This window comes from Equus caballus, chromosome 15, assembly GCF_041296265.1.
Source record: "Equus caballus isolate H_3958 breed thoroughbred chromosome 15, TB-T2T, whole genome shotgun sequence".
In the NCBI taxonomy this organism is placed as follows: Eukaryota; Metazoa; Chordata; class Mammalia; order Perissodactyla; family Equidae; genus Equus; species Equus caballus.
In genome coordinates this window covers 56225475-56245000 of record NC_091698.1, presented here as the reverse complement: position 1 = coordinate 56245000, position 19526 = coordinate 56225475, and the positions used below count along the sequence as shown (strand labels likewise).

General features: G+C 46.8%; 1 protein-coding gene across 15 annotated transcripts in view; it reads right to left on the bottom strand.

Annotated features, from left to right (window-relative positions):
• BCL11A (BCL11 transcription factor A) overlaps nt 1-17236 on the bottom strand; it is a 98949-nt gene extending 81713 nt beyond the window's left edge. For 6 of the 15 annotated variants that reach the window (XM_070236325.1, XM_070236328.1, XM_070236330.1 and 3 more), the window contains exons 1-2: nt 13151-13255; nt 8256-8585 (exon numbers count right to left, since the gene is read on the bottom strand). In XM_070236325.1, the coding sequence (XP_070092426.1) occupies nt 8256-8585; nt 13151-13199 (379 nt within the window). In that variant the 5' untranslated portion in view covers nt 13200-13255. Of the gene's footprint in view, nt 1-8255; nt 8586-13150; nt 13256-15431 lie in introns of those variants that run through there. The other 9 variants (XM_070236323.1, XM_023619061.2, XM_005599967.4 and 6 more) reach the window with 2 other exon arrangements.
• Nucleotides 17237-19526: the final 2290 nt, after the last annotated feature.

Below are 19526 nucleotides of genomic sequence, written 5' to 3'. Positions count from 1 at the left end.
TAAAATTTAACATTGGTTAATGCATTGTTTTAACTGTGAAGACTTGGGGGGAGTGTCTAAAATGAGCAGTAAATGGCTCATTGTGAGCTGCCCCCTAAATGTAAATAAATCATGAAATCATGGTATCCCCTGAGTCAGGAAAGGGAAATGCTTCAGATTTTTTTTTTTTTTTTGGCCCAAAGAGAAACTCCATATTTAAAACGTAAAAGATCAGACGTGGCATGTAGGGCATTGTGCTCCAACTAAGGTAAGAATCCGAGCTACACCTTATTTCCCTAAAAATTAACAGATGTGATTTTTTTTTGCCGCTTTTTTATGCAGCATTACGTATCAAGAAAATGAACAACTGATGAACACAAATTTAGATGTTCTGATGCTTAGGAGACTTCCTTGTGTTTTTTAAGAAAGTTCAAAAAGAAAACAGAAAACCCGGGGCGGGGTTGGGGGGGGGGAGCGGGGAGTGAGCATAACGGCACCTGTGTTCTTCCTGAAAGCACCTTTGCAGGTTTCACAATTATTCCATTCTTCATTTTAATGGGAGTTTTTAATCAGTGGACTCAGCTCTATCTAAAACTAAGATCAAATTGTAGGTGTAATTGTTCATCGCCAATGCTAACAACAGTGAAGATACAAACAGAAACTCATTGTGAGTGACCAAAGGTCCCCAGGTATTCCCTTCATCAACATGCCTGCTCCAGGTTCCCACTGGGAATTCCCTGGCGCACAGATTCAATTCTGATTAACGCGCTGCCAACCCTATCTGGAAGAGGGTGTGCGAGGCCCCTTCTCGCCTCTTTTACAGGAAGTTTAAACTTGATCATCTCACCTTTACTAGATATAATTTGTTGTTTAGCACTCTAAGAACTTGATGTTTCATCTATCTAAAGAGATCAAAAAGAAAAAAGGAAGGCAAAAGAGGGAGCGAGGTGAAGGCCGGCCTAGCTCTGGTGCACGGCCCACTGCCTCCAAGCAGCAACCTGTTCAGGTAACCCTTCCAGCGACATTGCATCAGATCCCCTCAGATCAGTCTCTAAGGGGAACCAAGAGATGAAACACTCCGCCTCCCTGTCTGCACACTTATTCACCCGTTCTTGGTAGCTTATTTTTCCAAGTGTTTTGTTTCAGGAAACGTGTGTATTTCCTTTGTACGTTTCTTTGTGGATTTACCACAACTGGTTCTGACAGCTGTTGATTCTGTTAAACGAACACATTATAAAAATCCTCTTTAAAACCTCAAGCAACAGTGGACTCAAAAATAATGGTAAAATATTTTAATGGAGTTCCAGTTGAGAGTTGGTTAAAAAAAAAAAGTACAAATGGAGGCATAGAAGTCCTTTAAGTCAGCACCAGATTTAAACTGAATGTCTGTGTGTGTGCATGTGTGTGCGGGTGTGTTTAATGGGGAAAGAGGGGTGTTGCAAATCACCACAAATATTTACACTGTACTCCCTTTGTTCAAATCACATACTTTTAACAGGAAAAGCTGGAACTGTGGCTATTTAAAATTTTAAATATTCAAACGCCTGTAATTAACCATATGAAACAAATTATGTTGCATTTCTCCATACCAGCACATGCAAAAAAAATTCTGGTCGTGGATTGGGAGGTGGCAGAGTTGGGGAGACAATTCCAAGAGGAAGAAAGGATGATGTTTTCATTTTGCTATAGATCACAGGAGAACAAGAAGGGAAACTGTGGCATATAGAGCATTTTTACACCGCTGTCTTTCACACTGGGCTATCTAAGTTTACACAATTCCCCAGACTAGCTGCATATTAAGCTTGCTGTGTACAGCTTTATTATGGCGCGGTGGTGGAAGAAGCATTAATATTCCGGCTCCGCATCTGACAGGGCATTTACATGCGCCCATCTGAGCGGCACCTGAGAGCTCCTCCAAGGTACAGTAACTGCGCGCCTATTGTAAAGGCAAATGAAGCTCACCTATTCCCTGCTGGGGTCAGAAGTGACCTCAGCACCCCCCATGCCTCAAATCTTTCCCTTGCCAACCCAACTTAATGCCATCGCAGAATGACGAATGAGCTCAGAAATAGACCCCAAGTTACCAACCCTGCTAAGAACAGCAAAAGCCTTTGCTGAAATGTTTTAAAAATGCATAGGGAGTGCAGCTGGCCAGTAAAAAGCAGAGAGACAAATTCCAGTGAACCCAATATGGAATACGTTACATTCTAAAACTGATTAGAAATACAGTCTGATGTTTACTGGCTTCAAATTGAATTTGGCATCAAGCATACTGGCTTTAATAATGCTGGAATTTTTATTATTATTATTATTATTTTAAATCTGGCTTTGGTCTCTAGGAGCACATGTGGAGAGCTAAAGCATTCTTATTCATCAGGTTACATTTCCTGGAAATTAAGTTTGTGACAGAAAATGACTCTAGTAGCAATAATATGGTTCGTGCTCAAATTAATTAGGTCATTGTTGTAAAAACTACATGGCAAATTACAAAGGTAAATTTACTGATATTGGCCAGAGCTCTATACCCTGGAAGTAGAGGCGAAAAGCAGTTTAAGGATGCTTATTTACCTAGGTAGGAGGAAAGAACAGAGGAAAGAAGGATACAATGGCCAATTTTCTATTTGTATTACAAATAAAAATATTAGTCATTATCCATTAAATTATATAGTCTGAACATATTTCATGAACTTTATTAACGTCCTCCAAATTGACACATAAAATAAAAATCTACCTGATTTGAGATAATGTTAAAAATGAGCACTAAGTTAAAATCTTTTTTTTTCAATCCTTGTAATAACAACACTGCTGACATAACCATGACCCAAATGAAATCTGAACAAGCAGAAAGGTACTAAAGATCCTTGGTGATTAAATCTCTTGCTAAAAAAGTGGCAAGGTGCCAGGCTGAGTCCAGCTTAATGCTAAGTGGTTTTTATTGCACAAAGCTGGTAGTACTGTATATAAAAACAGACTTGGGCTTGGGGTAAATTTTGTCAAATGACTTTGTGCAATAAAGGGTGTGAACAGACCAACCAAAGTAGATTAACATCGAGTGACACAATCTCGGTGCATCTTCCTAGCTGTGCTACTTCGGTTAAATTTCGTATTTTCCCCCAAAGGAAAGCCAAACTTTCTTCCTTTCTCACTGACTAGTGTGTGAAGTTACCCCTCACCTCTTCTCCTTTATTAAACACCTTCACTGAGAAATCACGGAATTCTGAAAAATGCTTCCCTAGGATTTGCACGTTTGTTCTGTACTCCAATTTACTCCTCCCACATTAGCCAAACTACATTGAGGCTGCAGTGTGAAATTAATGATTTTCCAGGACTCTAAAATGTGCCATTAACATTCATCTAACTCGCCTCTTCCCTGAGCTGAAGGTTCGCTATCCTGACATTGCCTGCCCGTTTCTACACCCAGTTGCATTTTCCAGTCCATGGGCAGCTCCATAATTAAATCCCACACTCACTAGGAGAAAGGTGTGCAAAACAGATTTCAGATGCTTTAAAAGGCACAACTTACAACACAACAAGGAATGGGGTGATTTAAGAAATTACAGCACTGCTTTTTTTTAAGCTTTCACAAAATAAACACAGAGAATGGGAGGGAAACTTTCCCCCTCTGCTCCTGTTCTTGAAGTGAATACATATTTGTGTTTCCAATAAAAGGCCATTTTTACATTAACTGTCTGTAACAGCAGGAGACAGAAAAACTAACACAATCTCCACATCACACACAGGATGATCTTCATATCACGTGGCCCTATTCTCAAAACTATTATTTATAAAAGACAACTAGGAAAATGCACAGGGCATTTTTTTCTGTGTCACCAAAAGGGTAAGGTCTGAAGAACTTTGGGATCTTTGGGATCAGCTACATTTTAGATTTTTTTTTTCTTTTGGCTTTCTAAAGTAAATTTAGCAGCCATGCGGGCCACTGTGTTTAATTAAGCTTTCAAAAGTCCTCTGACAATGCCAACAATTGTAAGACACTTCTGCGGCTCAATCATGCAATCACTGTGACAGTTCTATTTACAATTTGTCTTAGAAAGAGTTTCTCTGACATTGTACTTTGACAAAACATCCAAGCTGCCAGTTCACAACCTTTCTCTGTCTTATTTACAAATACAGCTTGTATATAGGACTCCCAGTCTCATGGACATGAGTCTTTGGGTAGTAGCCTCACAAACACAGGCCCCCACGGAAAATCCTAGGTGTTGATTAGGAAACAATATTCTCTATTCTCTGGATTCTGAAGGTAAACAAAATGTTCACCAATATATTGGGGATTTTTTGTTTGTTGCTTTTTTTTAGCTGCCACGCTAAAAATTCACTTCAGAAGTCAGCAGTTTTTATTCAGAATCACACAGATAAAGAGAAATGAAAAATAAGTAGTCATAATAGGATACTATAGTTTATAGTCTCATTTATAATTACACCATAAAGTAGACAAATACATCCTCCAGTTGAATCTGATCTAGGAAAGAATTAGAATGGGTACAAAGAGAAAAGGCAGGTTGATTTTCTAAGTTCTGAAAAGCACAAATACCTATATCATCAGGTATTTATCATAAATATCATAAATCATATTTATGTAAATATCATAGGTATTTATACCTATAATATCAGGTAAAGCATATACCTGATTTACCTTTAAGTAACATGCTAATGTATTTCTGTTTTGAATGAATATTTCTCACTTCTTTGGAGAATCTGTCTTACATATTATTATCTAGAGATGAGGTATATTGTCCAGGGAAATAATTTTTAAATACTCTGATATAAATGTCTATGTTCATAATTTTAAGGAGAAAATGTTATATATCAATTGTGGTTGACTCTACTACATTTTATAGGACTTGTCATATTTTCTCCCATTCTCTCAAAAAGCTAACTTTATCATAGCCCAATTCAAAGATTTCTGTGTACAATAAGCCAAAATCTCAAAGCTGACATGGTGGGAGAATATTTTTTGGCCTTTTCTATAAGTGAATAGCAGTTTCACATTCACTAATCTTCGATGAATCTTTCCCCGTCATAAAAGATGAGAGTAGAAAACAAAACCAAACCCCTATTAAATGCCCTGACTGCCAGTCAAAGGCTGCTGCGATGTGATGGTGAACACAAATTGAGGACCTGGGCCCTGCACGATATAACCTGCTCAGTTAAATTAATACTATTTCAATGATCTCAATGGATCACAGTCATGCAATATTTAAAATATGTGAATAAAATCAAATAAGCAACCAGATCAACATATACGTGTGTAGTTAATACACATATATGGGTGAAGTGCCAGAACACATACCCATCATTTGCCAGATAAAAATCCTCCTTTCTAAAAAATACTCAGCTTTGAGAGGCCTATGTACAGTCAAAATGCATACCATTTTACTGAAGATTTAAAGGACTCTACCTTATTCTCCTATTTGAAAACCGCGAATTCTAAGCTTTATTTATCTCAGGAAGATGTCACTGTTTTATTCCTGCTTCTTGCCTATAAAATGGCACAGAGCACACAGTGAGCTCAAATCCAACTTACATCGCTTTAATAAAGCCTTCCCCACACAGCACACTTAAATGACTACCTTTTATGTGGTTGCCAAATATATTCTTCCAGAGATTCATCAGTATATCTCTTTCCTAATACAGAGCATCGCTTCTCCTTTCTTTTTGTGACACAATTCAAATATCTACTGAATGATTACTCTCATTGTTTCCTTCCTCACCATAAAAAGAAAAGCAGACTTGGAATTGTGAAGACGTGCTTGAGAGAAATGGGCTGGGAGTACACAGCCGTCTTCCAGAACTTCGCTTCAGAGGCACCTGAGGGCCGGCGCATCTTAATTTATGTGCAATGGTAGAATGTTAATTTCACCATAAGAAACTCTTAATTCATTACTGTGAATGATGAGAAGTCGTGATTCTAGTTACTGACATCTCGCTTTGAGATGTGACCACGCTATTTATGTTCAGCCAATTCCAGGGTGGGAACAGGTGATTAAACACAATGAAAGGAATCAAGACTTTGTAATTATTCGTGCATGAAAGGTTTACCTCACCTGGGTTGCAGCATTTGTGCACCCATTGACTATCTTAGATACCTCAGATAGCTTTTCATCTCAGTGAAATTATTTAGCATTAGCCCTATAAAACATATTTTAAATGAGCCTCCCTTTTTTTGGCTTCTCTGGGCTCTGCTGTTGTACTAGTTCTTAAAAAAAAAAAAAAAAAAAAATGGGACCTTTATGACAACCAGGGAGTTAAGGAAAATAGCTTTTCTTTCCCTGCATAGGATTCACAACTGTAAGAGGAAAAAGGCTTCACTATAGGGCCTTCCCCCAGCTTTTAGATTCCTCCTCTAAGAACAGAGGCACAGAATTTTCGAGCTGGTTGATCTGCGACTGAATAACCCATTTGGGACCTCAGTAAAAAGTGTGGTTTTAATTCTTGCTTGACAGACACTGTGTTTTGTCTTTTAAACGAGCAGCTCGATATGTAAATACGATGTTACATCACGCAAGTGTTGCTCCATATTTGGTGATTTAGAAAGGCTTTGGATCTCCGAAGACGACAATCCCCTTCCGCTTGCTCTTGCTTCATTAATCATGCCTTACACTTCTGTTCATTTTCCTTCCAGTCACAAGACAGCACATGGAAATGGTCATTGCCGTATCCTACTGGGGGGTGCAGGGGAGGGGGGGAAATAAAATCTCAGACTACATGTCACATCCACGTGGGCTGGATTCGAGAAAAATATTTTGTAAAAGCAACTTCCCTGCTAGCAGATTTCTCATTTCACTAAAGGAAAAGTATCTGAGTGTTATTGCAGGAAGCTTTCAAAAAAGAAAGAAAATGCCACGTTTGATTTTAATGATCAAATTCCAGAGGGGGAGAGGAGAAATAATACGACATTTGATCCTCTCTGGAGCACTGACCTACTACAGTTCAACTTCGTGGTCAAACTAGGTCGGAGAGACGAGTTCCAGTGAATCACTTGATCAGACGCACCACCTTTCCTAAAACTGAACCAACCTCGCACCTTTGGGGGGAGGGGGCGGGGGAAACACAGGAAAGTGATCCACCGACAGGCATGCCGTTTTTGTCACCACAGAATCTGCATTCACTTTGTCTTATGTGTTAAATCACTGTGGTTTCATAAAAAATGTTTTAAGGGTTACTATATAGCGTTGCTGTTTATCACCCAGAGTAGGGATTTAAGTCCCTCTGTTAGGCCCTAATTCCTTCTCCCCTGAGCTGCTGAGAAACCCACACACCTAGCTACCTCTCTACTAAAATTAAGCAGAGGAAGGAGATCTGTTGAAGATGTGTATGTATTTTTTCCAGGAGAATTTTTACATTGTGTTATAGCAGAAACAGTGGAAGTCTGGACTGGACATTTGTAAGGGTGACATGTGATTGTGTAAACCACAAACAAAATCAAGATACATCTGTCAAAACCACATCAGAGACAGGGGAGAGCACAGAGAAGCATTTATCATTTAGCTGAGGAGGCAGGCTGCAGGGAGCAGCCGTTCCTGTCAAACCAACCTTTTGAAATTTCCAACATGCCCTTAAACTTTTCGAGTAAGCACGTCTGTGCGCTTCAGCAACTGCCCTCTCTACTCTGGCCTGGCCAGTCGAAAATGGCATCTTAAAGTCAAGGTCACGGTGTCATCCCACCACGGGGCTGTGTTTAATTACAGCCCCATACGGGCTGACAGCCAATATGGATCCAAGGCTAGCCCTGAAGCTCAGTTAACTCTTTCCACCCCCTCCAAAATGCCCTTCCAGCCCACCCCACTTCATGGAAGCCCTGAGAACTAACTGCACCCCTGGGGAGGCCTGACCAGGTATTCTAACTCAAACAGGTCACTGGCCAAACTACAAATGCCTATGTGGCCACTCTGCCTCTGACTTGTCACCAAGACTGGAAATGGACATTGGAAACTGGGCTAGATACAGTAAGGTTCAACACTTAAAACTGAGAAAGATAGAAAAAAGGAGAGGAATTCAGAATCAGCAGATCCAGAAAGAGGGTATCAGGTGTGTGTACCTATTCTGCCTACATCTGACTCAGTGATGTGGAAAACATTTATTTTTCTGTGTCCTGGACGTAGGCAATAGGAATGATTATTTTAACATTACAGGGCTGTCATGGACAGTCACACGGAGAAATACAGAAAGCACTTCACCCCTTCTTAGTGCTTGGCTACAGCGCCTCTGAAAATGAAAAGAAAACATGCAAACAGCTTTTCTCCTTGCTTCTCATTTACCTGCTATGTGTTCCTGTTTGGGGCAAATTCCTCTAGATGACGTTGATAAACAATCGTCATCCTCTGGCGTGACCTGGATGCCAACCTCCACGGGATTGGATGCTTTTTTCATCTCGATTGGTGAAGGGGAAGGTGGCTTATCCACAGCTTTTTCTAAGCAGAGGCTGCCATTGCATTGTTTCCGTTTGTGCTCGATAAAAATAAGAATGTCCCCCAATGGGAAGTTCATCTGGCACTGCCCACACGTGAGGAGGTCATGGTCCCCTTCTGGAGCTCCCAAAGGGCCGTGGTCTGGTTCATCATCTGTAAGAATGGCTTCAAGAGGTTCGGCTGTGGTTGGAGAAACAAAAGCACAATTATTAGAGTACCAGAAAGGAGAGAAAAGGGGGAACACATTCTCAACCCCACCCCATCCCACCACACTACATAAAGCGTTTCTAGGCTCCTCCATAGAGTACCCCGAAAATGTGGGCACCTAAAATGTACAGGATGTAGAGGTTATCGACAAGACAGCAAGTTTATCACTGAGGCAAATCATCATATATTTAAAGAAAACTATCTGACTTGCATAACCCGAGAGGACACACATAAACACATACACACATACACATCCTACAAATGTGTCTGGACTTTGAGTTTAGAAAGAATGACTTAAATAAATAGCTAATGCAGGGAACATCAAGAAGCTTAAATAATAACTACCCCCCCCAAAAAAAATTGGTAAACACATGGATTGAAACCAAATTTGTTTCTTTTTTTCCTACAGGCTAAGTTGTCTATTGTGCCAAAGAATAAAAGGAGAAGTGAATAAACACACACACCCTTTGTGTGTGAATGTGTGTACTCCTGAGTATACAGAGACGTAGCTTCATGAATTAGACAGCTACTACATCACCCAGAAAGTGTGCCACATGTACAGCGCTGTAATAAGAAAACCACTGCATTCACCTGTGAAACGGATCTAAATAATCACCATAACGCAGCATCATTCACTCCGCCAAAAACCTTTCTGCTCTCACTCTCAGCAGTGCCACAAAATCAAAGAAATACCAAATTCACTGGCAATTCTTCTCAGACACATTAGCTAAATGGGATACTTTTGAGTACTTAAGAAAATAAGCCAATTAGTCATTTTTTCATTCTGAAGAAAGGAATGCTTAAAATATTCTAAACATGTTTGCACTTGGTGGCCCCCATCACATAAAAATCAGAATGGTCAAGCAAATGCCACATTTCAGAACAAGGCTGAGAAGTCCTTTCTTTAGACTTGAAATACTTTGCCTAATGTTGTCAAAGTTGACTAATTTTCTGAATGAGCTCCAAAACGCTTCATTATGGGACTATTTCTGCACAGATAATCACCAGCGGATGGTATAACAAGGTAGGTATGTCTTTCGTTCCTGTTTCCTCTTTTTTTTTTTTTTCAACTTTGCACCAAAATACCCCAGCATCTATTTGAACAGCTTCTATCATTTTTTAACCTTCCAACGGGGAAAAGAGAGTTGGTAAGTCTCTGTTCCTGAAATCTTATGCTTACCATATCAAAAAAAAAAAAAATCACAAAATACAAAACACATCCAGGATGCTGCCAGTTAATAAAACTGAAGCAGAAAACGTACAAGTCTTAAACAGTTAATCAGTCTGACCTTCTTTAGCAAGCTGCCAATTTCACATTTAATGAACTTAAAGCCACAGAGAATCAAAAAATAGATTTTAATTTGAGTGTAGAATATTGGAACAGATTTTGATAAAGTGCAAAAATCCAGTGAACTCAGGTTAAATTTATTTCAACCCTACCCAGGCTGAATATTGAGGGGGAAGATCTGGACTAACTCCCAGATGTGCTGGGTGAAATAATATTGAGAGAGCCCTGCCTAGCTGCACCTGTGCTCAAGTAGGACATGTCATAATTTCTAGCCTCTGGTACTCCTCCTAACTTAACATAAGGTCACCACAGGAATATGAAGGTTATATTCCTACTAATAAAGACAGCAAGGTAAGCACTTATGTTTCTTTGCCCAACAGACTGACCAAAAGATAAATACAGAATACACACGCACACTTTCAAATAAAAGGAGACAAACGGAAGTGCTTTCGCATTACGCCTCTATGTCATTTTTCCCCTACATTTGCTTTCATTTTGACCAAGTGAGGAACTGACTAGGGAAGTCATTCTCCAAGGTCCCTGCTATTCAAACTAAGGATTTTAAGTACACATTGACAAACGTGGCTTTTTCTGTTCAGCATTAACCACAAGTTCTGAGGTTTGTAGTCTGAAGAAAGACTCAGGAAAAATATTTTATTTTATTAAAGTTAGTACTACGTAGAACCTTTGCAAAAGACATTTTTTAAACTCCACTGTTAAGATTCGTTTTTTATTCCCAAGGCCTAACACATTTCTGAAAGTGGAAATATTATTTAGAAGCAAAAGGAAATATTCTCCTAGGTATCAAATAGTTAAAGGTAATGTGGTACAAAACAGACTTGGTTAAAGTCTTCTAAACGTAGTGACTGAACTGATTTACAATCAAAACCAGGAAATGAAGTGGTAATTCAGAGGTTGCTGATTACACCTCCACATTTCACCTAATTAATTTTATAGGAGGCAAAGTTCTTGAAAATAACAAGATGATCAAATGTACAGATATAAAACCTGTAACCTCAACATTTTCTATGCTCTTAACGTAAATTATTGCTAATTAACAAGAATTATATCCTAATGTATGAAATACATTTAAGATCCGGCTCCTTGCAAAACATTTGGCTAGTGATGTTCAGAGAAATACCAAAACGTGTTCTTATTATTGCTGCTATACTATTAAAAATCAGACAAAGTGGGGCACAAAGAAAATATGAAAATACAATTCTCTTGGTGTCGTCTACTGATCTGCATTGATATCTTTTCTCAGTGGCAATCAACATTTCCTTTCTGGGCATCTGATAATTTCTCTGTATTTTAATGCAAATCCCTCTTTCCCTAAAAACATTCCTAACCTCAGCCATTTTACCCCCTCCCTCAATTCAATTCCATCCTCCTTCGCCCCCACAATACCATCGTTTCTAAGCTCCGGCCTAAGCTCCGGCTGCAAAGCGGGGAGTCCAGGATTGAAGTGGAAGGGAGTGGGCAAATAATCACAATAATTAGTAGCGAATTCTCTACAAGGGGAGGAAGAAATAGAAAATAAAATGCTTCTGCGTTCAAACAGCAAGACAGACTGGAACGTCTCAATGCCCCAGCGGCTGACTGAGATCTCTTTCCTCTCTCTGCAGTTGCAAAGGAATAAATTTAAAAAGGGGAGGAAAAAAAGCCTTAGAAGAAATGTAGGGAAGGAGCGAGGGAAACGAGGGCTGCTGGGGGAGGGGGAGGGGGAAAAGAAGCTCAGCCTTCAAGTTTGCTTTCCAAGTCCTTCCCTTTGATTGTCTTAACAGGGTAAGGAAGCAAACCGAGGCTGAAATGCAGAGAGGAAAAGCAAAGAAACAAAAGCGACGGCAGGAGCGACAGGCCCGGGGCAGGGGGCCCGGCAGGGGCGGGCTGCGCAGAAAGTGAAGTTGGGCGCCGGGACTCTGAGGCACAAAGCGAGCAGCATGCTGGCTGCCGGCTCCGGCCGCGCTCGCTGCGAACACGTGCGGCGGCGGCCGGGGAGCCGTGGGGCCGAGGGCCAGGGGCCCGGGCGCGGCGGGCAGCCAGGAGCCCCGACTGCCGCCTCTACTCCCATCCAGTCTGGCCGTGGGGTGACCGCGGTTCCCTGGGCCCTCCAGTTGGAGAAATGAAAAGGGAGGCTTGGAAAACTCGGCTGATTAACCTGGTACAGACTCGGTATCACCGCACACACCTCAACCCCGGGTCCTGAAATTCATTCTGTGTCCACAGGCTCACACTTTTTACTTTCGGGGACCTCTACAAATGCGTTTCTCCCGCAATTCCGGGCACCAGTGTGCTCAGCGCGGCGGCGGCTGCGGTTATTCATTATTAATGATGCTGCTTGCCCGCATCATTAGGATGATAACTATTACTATTGTTGTGATTTCGGGCTCCGAGGCGAGAGCTGCAGGAGGCGGGGGAGCCGGGGGTCGGGCTGCAGAGGCGCCCTGCAAGCCTGCCGTGGCCGCCGTGGTCCGTGCTTTGCGCGGGGATCAGGGCATGGAAGAAGTGAACCAGGAGACTAAGTGCAAACTTGCCGATCCCGCCCTTTGGCCTTGCCCCAACGACGGAGACCGCGCACTCCCCTTTCCTCCCTACCAAAAATGCCCACCCCAAAAGAAACCGAAAACTGCACCCCGCTCTGCACCCGGCGCACGGGGGTGTCCGCCGCCCTCCCGGGTGTTCCTCCGCAGCCCTAGCCAGAAGCATTTTTAAAGTCAAAATGAAGAACAAAGACATAAGGGGTGATGGGGGGAGAAAGGGAATTCTGCCTAACCGTCCGTTTCCCCCACCCCCACCCTCGCAATGCCTGTCCCTCCCCGGCCGAGAAACGCAGAGCAGGGGGTGGGGAAGCTCTGGTACAGGTTCAAGTTCGCTGAGCTTTCTTGATCTTGTTCTGCCTCCTAGCGACCGAATGGCTTATTCAGCCCAAGAAGCGGAGGATGGGGGTTGAGGGGGTCTTGAAGACCGGAATGGCTCCCGCCCCCTCTGTGCACCCAGAAAATGAGGAAGGAGCGACCCGCGCACCTCCTCCAAACTAGTCCCCTAATCCCAAACCCGCACTGAGACCGGGGGAGAGGGGCTAACCCACCCAGCCTGGAGTGTCCCGAGATAGACCCGGGATGGGGGGAGTGGGGGAAAGCAGCCCGAACTGCACGCCTCAGTCCATCCTTTGAGCCCCCAGTGCATCATTCCGAAGAAGGGCCCGGCTTTCCCGAGTCCTGCGAACACTGCCCTTACTTCCCGCCGGTACCTGGCCGGTCTGTAACTTCACACCGCCACGCGCTGCGTCTGCTCCGCATCCGGCGCGGCCGGGGGAGTGGGGGGCGGGGGAGAGCAGCGAGGGAGGGATGCGCGGGGGTGGGGAGAGGGAGGGCCCCGCAACGTGCCGGGGCGGGGGAGCTTCCGAAGTGTATGACAAGTTCCAGGTCTCAGAGAAAAATTCAATTCCCTGTGCGCACTCCCCCACCCCTTTAAAAATACAGAACTGGTAAAGGTGGTCCTCTAAAATTGCATCAAAAATTTAAATACGGGTCACGAATGAGGTGGGGAAGGGATGTGGGCCCTCTCATGCCTTTCTTTCCCTTGCTGCCAAACTTTCCTAAGTGTCCACTGCCCGCCTTTCCAGGCGCACTCTGTTAGCCAGGAGACAAGTCATACACATCCCCTTATATAGATTCGCAAGGAGGCCCCCCCGCCCCCGACCCGACTGAGCCAGGCCCCGGGTGGAGGGCGAGAACTCAACGGTGGGTGCGCGGAGTCCCGGGACTCGGCACTTGCAAAACGCATTCGAAGACGCTACTCCGCTGCCCGCCCCCCCACACACACACACACCTCCCCCCAACCTGGCCTGGCTGCGCTTGGGAGTCGGGGGCCGGTGACCAGGCTAGGTGGGAGGGGGGCAGGGAAAGCACGTGGTGATCTCCCCGCTGTCCGGAGCTGTGGACAAGAGACTCGGGGATGGGGGGGGCCAGAACACGCTTTTTCGGTTGCTTTGCAAAATAAAAATGGTTTGCAAAGCCGAGTCTCTCCCCAGCCGACTTCGCAGTCCGGTTGGCCGGGAGAAGGTCTGGGCATTGTGCTGAGGGAGAGAGGGAACCACGGACCCGGCTGGCGCGGAGTCGCGGCACGGCCTGCCGCTGTGCGGGCGGGCGGGCGGCGGGAGCCGAGTGGGCGATCCCGGGCGGGGCGGGGGCGCGGCGAGGCCCGGCGAGGCCCCGGCGAGGCCGGGCCGCCGCCGCCGCCCGCTCTTGGGCTGCCGCGCCGCGCTCGGTCCTCTGTCTGTTTGTTGGCAGGAGGCTCCCGCACACGCGGTGCTTGTAAACATTCAGACACGAGATTTTTCCCAATCAAAATCCACTTCCACTTTTTTTGAAAATCTTCCAAAAAATAGTAAGAGGAGGGAGTTCCTCGCTCCTCTCGTGCCGCTGGCGCTCTAAGTTTGCAACTAAAGGGGTTTTGGGGAAGGGGCTAATTGTATTTTTTTTTTAACTCTGTTAGAGATTGTGAGATTTTTGCGGGGGGGGGGGGGGGGGAGTCAAAAAGGAGAGCGGAGCGTCTGGCTTCTGGTTTGGGGCAAGAAATTTTACATTCTCTTGCCTCGTTTTATTTTTATTTTATTTTATTTTGCAAGTCTTCTCGCCGCCACTGAGGTTCGGCGGGGAGGGGCGGGCAGCCGCAACCCGGGCGGCGGCGGCCCAGGCGCCCTCCCTCCCTCTCCCGCTCGCCCCCGGCCCTTGCTCCTGCCCTTCGGCGGCGGCGGCGCGGGAGGGCCAGCGCGAGGAGCCGGCACAAAAGGCAGCGGGACAAACACCCACCTCGGGCCGGAACAAAAGGCGGCAGCGCCGGCCGCGTCTCGCGTCCTTCCCGGTCGCCCGACTCTCCCTGCCGCCGCGGCACCTCTCCAGACTCGGGAGACTCCTGAGAGCCGGGGCCCCCCTCCCACAATCCCACTTTCTCACTATTGTGGAGATGACTACTTTCTCCCGGTGCACACTTGACCGTGAGCGCGCTCGTGTCCGAGGGTCAGTCTCACCTCTTTTCTCCCTGGGAATTGTTTTTTAGGCTTGGGATCCCTCCTCCCCCACCCCCCCCGTTTTCCTTCCTTCGGTGAGTGGAACCAACCCCCCTTTCCCCTCCAGTTCCCTTCCCTAGGTTTGCAGGAGAGTTGTTCGCATCCTTAGCATTGTTCATTATTTTGCAAAATTGGAGGGGAAATCATTGCATTCCTTTTCGAAAAGCGAAATAAGACAGCGGAAAGCAGGAAAGAGGAGGAGTCAAATTTTTGTAAAATTAAATAAAATTAAAAGGTGCGTGCTATTCCAAAAGTGCACATACGGCTACGGTTCGGGATGGGATGAGGTTTGGGGTTTTTTTCTCCCTTTAATCTCTTTTCTCCCGACTCTCGGAGGTTTTTCTCCTAAAAAATTTTAAAAATGCACGCACACACCCCTCTCTCCCCCTCGCTCTTGCTTCTCGTCCTGCGCGCGCTCGTGATTATTAATAATTATTATTACTATTATTGGGTTACTTACGCGAGAATTCCCGTTTGCTTAAGTGCTGGGGTTTGCCTTGCTTGCGGCGAGACATGGTGGGCTGCGGGGCGGGCGGCGGCGGCGGCGGCAGCGGGCGGACGACGGCTCGGTTCACATCGGGAGAGCCGGGTTAGAAAGAAGGAGACTCCAGAGAAAATATCTTCATCAGTGCCTTTTGACATCCAAAATAAATTAGAAATAATACAAAGATGGCGCAGGGAAGATGAATTGTGGGAGAGCCGTCATGGCTTTTTTTTTTTAAGCAAAAAAAAAAAAGAGAGAGAGAGAGAGAGAGGAGAGATAGAGGGAGAGAGAGAGAGAGATGAAAAAAATGGCAAAAGCCCCCCTGAGCTGCAAGTTCAAGTGCGGACGTGACGTCCCTGCGAACTTGAACGTCAGGAGTCTGGATGGACAGAGACACACAAAACATGGGCAGGGCGAGCAGGAGAGAAGGGGAGGAGGGAAGGGGAAGCTCACACCAATGGACACACATCAGGGGCTGGACATGAAAAAGAGACCAGGACAAGCCAATGGCCAGTGCGGGGCGGGGGAGGTGCGGGGCGGGGGGCTCCGCAGACGCCAGACGCGGCCCCCGGGGGAGGGGCGGGCAGAGGGGAGGGGGCGCTGGGGCCGCGGGCTCACCAGTGGCCACAGCGAGCGCCGAGGCGGCGGCGTGGCGGGGAGAGAAGAAAGGGACGGCGAGGGTGGGGGGGAGCAAGACGTGCACCCTGCTCCCCCCCACCACCGCACGCGGACCCTTAAATGAAAGATCATTTAAAAAAAAAAAAAAAGGCAGCAGCAACAGCAAGAGTGTAGAGGGAGGCTGCAGCCCCGGGCCGGGGAAGCGCGGGCGGAGGGAAGCCAGGTAGAGTTGCTCCCGGACACCCTCCTCCTTGCGCACACCCACTTCCCCTCACCGCCGCCGCCGCGGCCGCGCTAGCTCCCCGCGTGCGGACGCCGGGGCCGAAGTGAAAGCCCTGAGTCGGCGGCTGCGCTCGGGAAACTTTGCCGGAGGAGAGGATAGCAAAGAAAAATCACCCGAAGTTGAGAGCCGAGCCTCCAAGTTACAGCTCCGCAGCGGGCGAGGGGAGGCGGGAGGGAGCGCGCGGCGAAGCGGAGTCCAGCCCAAGTTTGGAGGGTTGCGGGTCCGGAAGGGCGCGCCGGGGCCTCCCGGAGCCGGGGCGGCCTGGAGAGAGGGGGCAAGGGCGAGGGAGGCGGTGCAGGCCCGGGCGGCAGGGCCGGGAGTGTGCCCCCAATGCCGAGCCGGGGGGCCGGGGATCTGAGCGCGCCGACAAGCGCTTGGGGCTGAATGCAACTGAAGCACCAAGTCGAGGCTCCCAAGGGTCGCGGAAAGAGAGAGAGGCCAAGGAATACAGAACGTGGAGCCAGACTCGGGGCACTCGGAGGGGAGCGCCGGGGCCCGGGGCGAAGGAGGCGCCAAGGCGTCCACCTCACCGAGCGGCCGCTGGCCAGAGGACAAAGCACGGGCAGTCCTGGGAGTTCCAATCCCTGGGAACGTGCTCCCGGCGCCGCGGGAGGTCCCGGAGCCGGGTCCCAGGGAAGGACACACCCCCTCCCTCTCCAAAGCAACTGCAAAAGCACAGAGGAATGGAAAGAAAATGTTTCTTACGGGCAGAGCACAACTATTCCTGTGCTGTTACGAGGGGAAAGAAAATGGGGAATGGAGAGAGAGCAGCGGGGAGGCCACGGTTGGTGGGGTGACCGCCCTGGGTCAGCGCCGCGCTCTGCAGGCGCCCCGGGCCAAGGCGCACACCCTGCAGCCCGAAGCCTCCTCTAGCCTTTCCGCAGAGGTTCGCGGGAAATTAGGGAAGACCTGTTGGAAATAAACCCCTGTCTCTTTAATGCACACACACACACACACACACACACACGCACGCACACACGCTGCCGCTGTCAAAAAGCGGGCTTCACTCTGGCGTGGGATACTTTCAGTTTTACGTAAAATGTACAGCAACAGCACCCCCTGCGATTGGAAAGTTTATTCAGAAACGTGCCTGCAAAGTCCCCCGGCGTCTCCCGCCTCCCAGCCTCCCTGCCTGCCTGCGCCACCCTGTAGCCTCAGCCGCCACCGCCGCTGCCGAGACCGCGCTGCGATTCCAAATCCGGAAGGGCAGGGGGGAGAGGAAAATGGACTCAAGTCCAAGGGAGGCGCGGAGGGTGCAGGGTGGAGGCGGGTCGCCGCGGCCCGCGAGACTCCGAGCTGCAGGTGGACGTGTGTGAGTGTGTGTCTGTAGAGCGAGGAGCCTTCCTTCCTTCTCCTCCAAGCGGCTCCACAACCCCTCGTGTCTTCTCTTCCCCCTCCTCAGTCTAAGGGACCTCTTTTTCATAAATTCACCCACTCGGCGGGGGGCTTTATTGTTTTCAGCGAGAGCCCCCGGCTTGCACGCGCGCACCCACCTCCCAGCCGCTCCAGCAAGCGGCTGTTTATTCCTATGTTGTCTTAGTAAAGTTTCAAACCTGTTAGAAAATGACTGGCTTGCCTGGTTCGGCGAAGCTTCGGGCCCCTCTAAATAAGAAAAGGAGGTTTTGATGCTCAGCGTTGGGAGAGATGTGGGCTGGACTGGGTTTGTGTAAATGTGGTTTGTTATTGTTTCCCTCCAGTTTAAGAGGGGGGAAAACTCAAATCCTGTTTAAGAAGCAGGAAGGTTCACTTGCAGTAAAGCTCTGTAGCGTGTGCGTTGCACCATTTCCCCTTTTTCGTGAGTTCTTCAGAGGAGGTCAGCATCTCTCTCCTACTACCGTCTATTTTTTTGTCTTGTTAAGCTAGCCGTTGAGTGACCAAAAGAAGGTCATTGCGGGGGGTAGGGGGAGGGTGGCGAGGCGTGGAGGAGAATGGTTGGAGGGAAGGTGAAGAGAGAGAAGAAGAAAGTGCAACTGGGAGGCCTTTGAAAAATAAATAAATAAAACAAAATCCCCTTCAGGTAACAATAGTGAGTCAGATTCTTTCGGAACCGAGCTTTTCAAATTTAAATATTTTTCCCATCCATCTATAGAAGTCCGTAGAGAGAGAGGGTGTATAAATGGGCGAATGTGTGAGGTGGAAATATATATGTATGATTTATATATAATGGTGTGTATAAAGCTTTTCAGGGTTGGCTGTAGTGTAAAAAGTAATGACTTTATTACCTCTGAAAGGTTCTGTGGTTCACATTTAACAGTCTTCTGAATTACAATTCATTACACAATTGTGTGCTCTCTAAAACCGGCACCCTATCAGGGCCGCTATCTGTGGTTATTTCCAATAAATAACTGGCAACATTTTATTGATTTTCTTTTTTAAAAAATCATAGGAAATTAAGCACTTAGTTACAAGTAGGTCTGCTATGTTATTGCACTTGTTTCAGATTCCAGGGGGTTCCTTCCGAAACCACATCTTAAAACATACATTAAAAACCCAGTTTTGCAGCTGCTTTCCCTGGGTGCCAATGCAGAGGTAAGCAGCGACGTTTCCACCATTAACGTATATTTAATTTCACCATCATAAAATGCCCAGAGTGAAATAGGAGCTGCCCTGCGCTCCCGCCCCTCCCCCAGCCTGATTTCACCCAGTCCAGAAAACCAGGGCTGTGCATCGGCATTTGATCCCGAGCCCGCTCGCGGACCCCCACTCCCGGTGCCTCGTGCTCGCCCCTACGAGTGACGCCCCCTCCCTCACTGCTGCTGGATGCTCGCTAAAGCGCCCCAAAGTGGGGGAGGGGGAGGGTTTGTACGTGTGTTTAAAGAAATAAAAATATGTTGTTTTAAGAGGTTTAAAAATATTACATAAGTATTGATTAATGATGCAGGTGGTTTTGTCGAGGGGTGAAAGGTCACTTTAAACGCGCGCACTTGGATACACAATAAGTATATTTACCTTTCCAAAAGTGGCTTTTAGAAAGTAATAAATTATGACAGCGTTAAAATTTTCTGGCAGTTCAGTTAACTTCATTTGGAGCTGTGGAACCTTTGCTGATTCCATCGAAGGGGTAATTACGTTCGGTGGGCTCCTTCCCCGACCTTTGGTGACGACACTGCGTGTGAACTCCAGGCCAAGTGACGACCCCTCCCCTCCTCTCCTCCCCCTTTTTATCTTGC